This window comes from Thunnus maccoyii, chromosome 12, assembly GCF_910596095.1.
Source record: "Thunnus maccoyii chromosome 12, fThuMac1.1, whole genome shotgun sequence".
Lineage (NCBI taxonomy): Eukaryota > Metazoa > Chordata > Actinopteri > Scombriformes > Scombridae > Thunnus > Thunnus maccoyii.
The window spans coordinates 10,663,810-10,671,254 of record NC_056544.1 but is presented as its reverse complement, the minus strand read 5'-3'; the positions used below and the strand labels follow the sequence as shown (position 1 = coordinate 10,671,254).

The following is a 7,445-nucleotide window of genomic DNA, read 5'->3' as shown; positions in this document are numbered from 1 at the left end:
ATAACAACTACAAAGCTACTGGTAAACAAAAGTAATAAAATACAGTCAGTGATCACTCTTTCCTTATTATTAAACCATCATTGCTCTGTCCTTTGATAGTTTCTATATACAGTCTTTGGTTACACTTCTCTTACATTTAATTTCAATTTGTCCCACCGTGCCACATAAAAACTGAATCACTGGTGAGCTGTTGACCACTGACACAACTACTGTACTGTAAGGTGGAAAAAATACACATAAGTAAATGTAACAAATAGTAAATTACCTATTTAATAAATGTAAAACTGTTCATCCATGGACACAACAGCCAATAGTCACACCAATATAACGTCCTCAGTTAATACTTTTAACTTTCTTTAAAAAAAGACAGCACTTTGTTTTTGTCTTTATTAGAAAATCCAAAGTCAACTGAGACATTTCTCATAAAATACAGATGAGATTCATACGCACCTTCAAATAAAGCCCTTTCATTTATTAGGAAGGGTAAAAATGTGTTTTGGCAGCAGTGACACTAGTAAGTATAATATTTCCCTTTTGAAAAGACCTGGTTCAGACTAACAAGAATATTTGTTGTCTCTCTTATTTAAAAAACTTTTTTTAAATATATATATACGAAAGGACGTACCTGACCCAGTGTATTACTGTAACCTACAGCAATAACAAGCCTCTTTGAGTTTTGTATTATTTTTTTGATCTTCGAAGTAAAAAAGTACAAAACGTAAAACATGAAAAGTGATATAATCAGACAGTCTGGTAACTAACTCCATGTAGAAGTCAGCAACACCTGCAGGGTTGGATGTTTATTTAAATACATATAAAACTGTTCACCCAAGGAGACAACAGCCAATAGTCATGCTGGTATAATGTCTTCAGTTAATGCTTTCTGATCTTGTTACTTCACAACACATATATAAAGCCCTACGCTACACCATAGCTGCCATGAAAACAACCAACTTTAACTCTCAAATGCAGGCCTGTGAATCAACAACTCAAACTTGTCTTGAATGAATATTAATGTTAAAATCTAATCTAAAATTATTTAAATATGAACTTCTCCCCACTCTGCTTAAATGAACCTGTGTCTAGCAGGAGTGGACAAAAAACTGGCCTTTAACTTACAGTTTAGGCTTAATATAAAGTTGTGTAATGTTGATATGAGGCTCCTGGTTCTGCGGTTTCACAAGTCTTTGAACAGCGGGTGCTGCAGGGCCTGGGCAGCTGTAATCCTGGTGGCCGGGTTGAGATCCAGCAGTCGGTCCAGCAGGTCGTAGGCCTCATCAGGAACTTTGTCCCAGCCCCGCTCATCATCCTGCACCATGCAGTCTGTCTCTGAGGTCTGTTTAGCGGGGTGGGTGGAGGTTTTTGTACACCCTGAACGATCCTGGTGGGCTAGGAGGCGAGTGCGGTTTGAGAGAGGCCGAGGAGTTTCACCTGCTCCGTCTTTGTGTTTCTTAAATGTTCCTTCAGTGGGACGGTGTGTAGGCGAGTCACCTTGGATTTTATGATCCATGGTGGCGGGTGAGTCTTTGCTGCCTTCAATAAGAGGTGTGACCTCATCATCTGGTGATGGTCTCCGTCCCCTCAGCGTCTCACACAGCGTCCTGAGATCCTGCCGAGGAAGCTCCCGACTGCACAACACCGCCTTTCCTGAATACGAGGTTCAAACCAAAAACAAGTTTCACTGTTTAAACGGAGACTTCCAAAACCTATAGATGGACTCAAGGTCCCCTCCGACATCATAGTGATTTGACTGTGGTGATCAACTACTGAGGGGTAAAAACATTACATACCGAATGTCTTAGCAGCCTGGATGGTCTCTCTGGAGCCTCGTATAGTCATGATCTGAGTGAGAGCGATCAGGTCGTCGCTGGCTTTGAAGAACGGGTAACGGCCGCTGAGCAGTGAGAGTAGGATCACACCAGCTGACCAAACATCTATGGCTGAGTGCAGGATAAAACACATTAATGACAGTAAAAGGAGATAAGAGGCCTTGTCTTTCTTTAGTTTAGAAAAACCCCACAAAAATTCCTCAAGTAATACACACAAACTTTTTTTTGAGGTACCGACCTGTCCCTTGGTTGGGGCACTTTGTGAGGACTTCTGGTGCTCTGAAGCCTGGAGTTCCAGCTCTGGGAGCCACCTGCTGCTTCCTTTAGTCAGTAAGAAGGACATCAAGCAGGAGTTTAATCAAAATAAAACACACCAGAATTTAAGTTGAATCGCTGTACTCAAAAACTCTACAAGGTCATATTTCAACATTTAAGCTGTTGTTGTTATTCTTCATATTTTTTTCACCTGGACATGCAGATGTTGCAGACTCGGTCGGTTAGGTGGCAGTTACAGGTGAGACTCTGGTGTACGCTCCTCTGAGGTTTCTGACTGCTGCTCTGAGTCCTGACAGGCAGCGGGCCTCGGCTGGCTGAAGAGTATCTTCGACTGACTGGGTCCTCTGTTCTGCCAGGTTTTACCAGCTGAATAAACAGTTTTAGGAAGAGTGAAATTCAATGACTGTACTGAAAAATAAATGTCTAGAATACTCTTGAAAGGTTTCTCTTCAAACAAATGAAAATGTTATCTGCCAATTATGCAAAACCTTCACTTACATGTAATTTTATCAGTTTTAAGATAAACTGTGCCTGCAGTAATATAGATCACAGAAAATTCTTTAAAGAACTTTTATGAAACAGGTCACAACTAAGCTAAAATACTAAAAATAGATATTTTGGCAATCCAAGTCAGATAAGTATCTTTTAATGATTAGTGAGTACCACTGTGATGTGTTTCTGCAGTTTTCCAAGACATAATATTCAGAAGAAGAGATCTCTTTTTCTTTCTGAAACTGACTTTTTAACTTGCTTACTTCTGTCTTAATGGCAGCTTGTTTGGTGGTGGACGGAGCTGGAGTGCAGCTGTTCAGGTTCCTCTCTCCAAACACAGGCCGCGGCACTTTGCGCAGACCTGTCAAATCCTTGAAAAACAAACATGGAGGAGTTAAGCTAGAAGCAACACATTAGTGCAGAAAACAGAATGCAAACAGATCTATCCAGAAATACCTTCACCCTGCTTCAGGTTTGTGATCTTCAAATAAACCTTAATTACAAAAATTTACCATCACCAGTAAAGGAAAAATGATCAACGTGGTGCAGACACCTTTGTGTGCTTTGTGCGAGAGGTGGAGGTGGTGACTGTGCTGGTGGCACAACGTGCTTTTTTAAACAGTGCTTTCCGAGAGGCTGACGAGGACGTGGTGGTGGTGGAGGAAGAGGAGGAGGAAGGTGGCAGGGCTGTGGATTGTCGTGGAGGCAGAGGTAGTGAGGTGGAAGCTGTGGTGGTGGTGGTGGAAGGGAGTCTAGGTGGTGCTTTGCTCCGCTGTGTGGTGTCTTGTTTCCCTGTGGACCCTCCACCTTTCTGCGATGACCTCTGCCTCACTACCTTCAGCAGCTCGATCTGGGTGTCTGCTGTACCCTGAGCCAGGCCGAAGTCCACTAGGGCGTACCTACACACACAAATACACACAGAACAACACTCACAACTCCCATCTGCTCTGAGCCCGCCGTAATGTGACCAGCCTTGCACCTAAGTTACACAGATACTGAACATCATGCCAAAATAGTCAGACACTTTTGCTCCTAAAGTCATTAGCGTTTAGAATTTTATTAGAAAAACAAGTAAAGGAAACATTTCAGACATAATAACACAGCAGTTACATTTGGTGAAACTACTCACGTCTTGGTGTTCCTGTTGTAGAGGAAATTGTTTGGTTTGATGTCTCGGTGGATTATACCAAACTGATGAATGTGTCTCAGGGCCTTCAGCAGGTGGTAGATGTACAGACGGACTTCTTCAAAGCTTAATGAGCCAATGATGTCCTGATGAATACATTTTGATTGGATCAAAGGTTTTCAGTTACATCTGAGCAAACAAGAACTATATGAAGAAATCCACTAGATGATGTATGTTTTGGGGGTCACATGTTTACAAGTTACAATGATCGACTCTACTTCATACCACAATGGCTTGATGCTCCATATAAGGCATAACAATCACTACGTGGTCCTCCTTCCTGAAGCAGTACATCACACCCATCACATTCTCTCTGCCTCTGCAAAGAAAACAAAAACATGCATTGAGACTGCAGAACTCCTTTCAGTGTTTTCTGTGATTTGTCCTCAAGTGAAGATGTTGGTGAGTCACTGCCAAGAATTGTAACAAAAGTACTGATTAAACATAAATGTAAAGCTTGATGTTGCACATGTCTTGCCAAACTGGCTATCAATGTATTGAGCTGTTCAGCTGAATCGTGCAACGCTAAACAAATGAGGAACCCACACTACAATTTGTTACGGCATAAAAAAAATAGACTTAAAAAAGCAAGAATCAAACCGTTATGATACGATTGAGTTCTTCAATGTGCTATTTTGGAATTTGTGAGCACGCAACTCTCATTATGTGTCAGCACTGCTTCATGTTTGTAGCAAATATAAAAATATGGTATCCTTTAAATCTAGCACATACATACAGAAGGTCTCTAATGGTTTTAAACAGCAAGGTAACAAAAAAAGTATTATTGAGGAGCACATCTGCAGACAGAAAAACTGAACTATTAACTCCAATAATACTCCTTTTATACCAAACAGCAACGCCTCATAATAATAGTATGTTAACAGTATGTTATGTGTAAACAGTTAGCTAACTCGTAACAATCAAATTAGAGCTGCAACGATTGATCGATTAGTTGCCAACTATTAAATTAATCGCCAACTTTTTGATAATTGATTAGTCATTTTGAGTAATTTTTTTACAAAAAAAATCAAAATTCTCTGATTTGAGCTTCGAAATGTGAATATTTTCTGGTTTCTTTAGTCCTCTATGATACTAAACTGAATATCTTTGGGATGTAACTTGTGGACTTTTGGTCGAGACAAAAGAAGATGTCATCTTTTGCTCTTGAGGAACAATGATTGACATTTTTCACCATTTTCTGATATTTTATAGACCAAACGAAGCGATTCATCAAGAAATTAATTAACAGATTATTCGATAATGAAAATAGTTGTTAGTTGCAGCCCTAAGACATAAAAAATAAAAATAAAAATAAAAACAAAAAACATAAAAAATAAAAAGGTCACAGAAATCACAATCAGTAAAACATTATCGCTTTATAAACACACAGCAGTATTGGACTCACCCAGCGACAGTGAGACACTGGAGCTCAGCAGCAATGCGTGTAGGATGGCTGGTCGGGATGAGGTGCTTCAGGGCGAACATCTCTCTCCTCCCATCCCGCATCTGAGCTTCACCCAGGTACACTGAGCTGAACGTACCTGATGCACAGATACACGTCACAAACAAATCACTTTTGCTGCCCAAATAAATTCAATGAGGTGAACAATGAATACCGTATTTATCCTGAACAAACTCCAAGTTTTATTCTGTAGCAAAGTCTAGATTTTGAGACACCATTCATTCAATAATTGATGGGAAGGTTGTGTAGAGCATGTACCTTCTCCAATTTTGTCAGTGATGCGGAAAACTTTAGCAAGCTGAGGAACAGCTTTGTAGAGAACCTCGATGTCGATCTCCACATCCCCTGGAAGAAAACAGGAAAAATATTAAGGCTGATTTTGACAATGGTTCTTCCCCCTCCATGGAAGTGAATGGTGTCACTCAAATAAAACATATAAGGGTAGTCTGATGAGAATCATATCAGCATTCATAGATTGTTAATGAATAGAAGACATTCAACAGCACACATAAAGGGAAAATGAGAATAGGAACTCAATATTGTAATATCAAATGTAGAAGAATCACCAAACCACTAGTTCACAGACATGGAGGGAGATTTCCTGAAAGAATTTAATCAGATTCTTTATCACGCCTAAGCTGAAGAGTCAACACTTGAACACAAATATTGTGTGTTGGAGAGAATGTGGATCTGTAAACGTTGATCATGGTTGTGTATTCTGTAAAATGCCCCAAAATAACCAAATTTTTGGAAACAGCATGTACAGCAATGAAAAGAATATTAAGATATAACATTCCTATGGATATTTCTCTGCTTTACTTTTGTAGTTTTTCAAATGGTCCTATACAGCTAAAGGATGAATATCCGCTTAAAATATTAATAGTGGCCTGTAAAAAGGCTATAACACAGAAAGTGGGTAAAGCTGACCCGCCAGCTCTGGATCAGTGGACACAGATAGTCGAGGAAATCTAATTGATGGAAAAACTGACACATTGTAAGACTGCAAGGGACCCTCATTGAGAAAAAGTGGGAGAAATAGACATTATCCCAAAGAAAGGAAGCAACACTGTAGAATAAATGGAAAGTGACAAAGACAATGATCATATATGTTAATGATCTGATTTACAGATGTTTTTCATGAGCTCCTGTGTGTTATTGTTTTGCATATAAAAACAATAAAAAATAAAGTAAAAAAAGACAATGGTTCTTGTATTTTCTGTCTAATTTAACAATTGTATTAAATGGCATGGATCCAAATATATATATATGTATAGCTATCCAGTCTATTAACAATAAGTGTAATACTAACTTAAGTACATATATTAGCCATTACCTGTAACATGCTAATATCTTAGTGCATCTCTGCTTAAATAATGTGTGTATTGTCTTCATTGTGTCTTTATCACATCATCATAAACCGTTAAACTCACTTGAGACTTTACTTTTCCTGTGACCTCTGTCAGATTTGATAACACATTCTTCAGTGCAGACAGGAGACAACTCCATCTGAGAGACAGAGAGAAAGAAATTAAGAAATGAGGCTGGAAATGACAAGAAACTGAGACATTTTCATGATCGTAGTTAGTCGCTGTCAAACTGACTTACAGGAAGTCAGGTTAAGTTGGACAGTTTGTGTAGAGCTGTATCCACTTGATAAAGCTTCTGGTTTTTGGCAAACTAGCTGGTTAAATTGCCAGATGGATAGAAAATAAGCGCTGTTTGTACTCATTTCTAACTTAAATGGTCATGCTGCTGTCAGGCTAGCTAACCACCGCTTGTTGAGTAAAAAAGAAACTTACCGCTTCAGTTGGTCGTAAAGTGCGACAGTTTCTCAAATAAATATCAAATGAAACGCCCTGCAGTCATGAGCTAATGCCGCACTCCTGAAACATTAAGCACGGAAACCTCAGTAAGGCTGCGGCTGAATAAAATAATTTGTTCAGACTTTTTGAGACTAAAAGCTTTTCCGCCAACAACAAACTCCGCGCTAAAAGTGACGTCAGCGACTTCTCGCGTTACAGCAGCACAAATCACGTGACGTCAAGAGGCCCGCCCACATGGCACCACAGAGGAAGAGGATAACATAAAGGAGGTTTCTTTCAAACTCACTCACATTTATCCAGCTAAGATATAACAATAACAATCCAGGAAATATATTGATATCAGTTGCTCCCCTGAGGCTGCTGGTCAGTTATTTTGG

The 7,445-nt window shown here is 39.5% G+C and overlaps 1 protein-coding gene across 3 annotated transcripts; it reads right to left on the bottom strand.

Annotated features, from left to right (window-relative positions):
- Positions 1-373: 373 nt before the first annotated feature.
- Positions 374-7,259, bottom strand: cdc7 (cell division cycle 7 homolog (S. cerevisiae)). Of its 3 annotated transcripts, none has more exons than XM_042428329.1 (12): positions 7,045-7,259; positions 6,676-6,751; positions 5,504-5,590; positions 5,189-5,324; positions 4,009-4,102; positions 3,727-3,869; positions 3,151-3,496; positions 2,861-2,968; positions 2,296-2,471; positions 2,068-2,150; positions 1,791-1,940; positions 374-1,647 (listed from the first exon to the last, which is right to left on the bottom strand). In XM_042428329.1, the coding sequence occupies exons 2-12, from the start codon at positions 6,749-6,751 to the stop codon at positions 1,178-1,180; spliced, it is 1,869 nt and encodes a 622-aa protein (XP_042284263.1). In that variant the 5' UTR covers positions 7,045-7,259; the 3' UTR covers positions 374-1,177. The 3 variants fall into 3 exon arrangements, with proteins under 3 accessions (XP_042284263.1, XP_042284265.1, XP_042284264.1); XM_042428331.1 differs by having other exon boundaries at positions 3,433-3,496; positions 7,045-7,258; XM_042428330.1 differs by lacking the exon at positions 7,045-7,259 and adding an exon at positions 6,851-6,943.
- Positions 7,260-7,445: the final 186 nt, after the last annotated feature.

Coding starts and splice junctions, on each gene's coding strand:
- cdc7 (XM_042428329.1), bottom strand. CDS start 6,751: ATGGAGTTGTCTCCTGTCTGCACTGAAGAATGTGTTATCAAATCTGAC. Junction 4,103..5,188: donor CAGTGTCTCACTGTCGCTGG/GTGAGTCCAATA, acceptor TTTTCTTTGCAG/AGGCAGAGAGAATGTGATGG. Junction 2,472..2,860: donor AAGCTGCCATTAAGACAGAA/GTAAGCAAGTTA, acceptor CTGTTTATTCAG/CTGGTAAAACCTGGCAGAAC.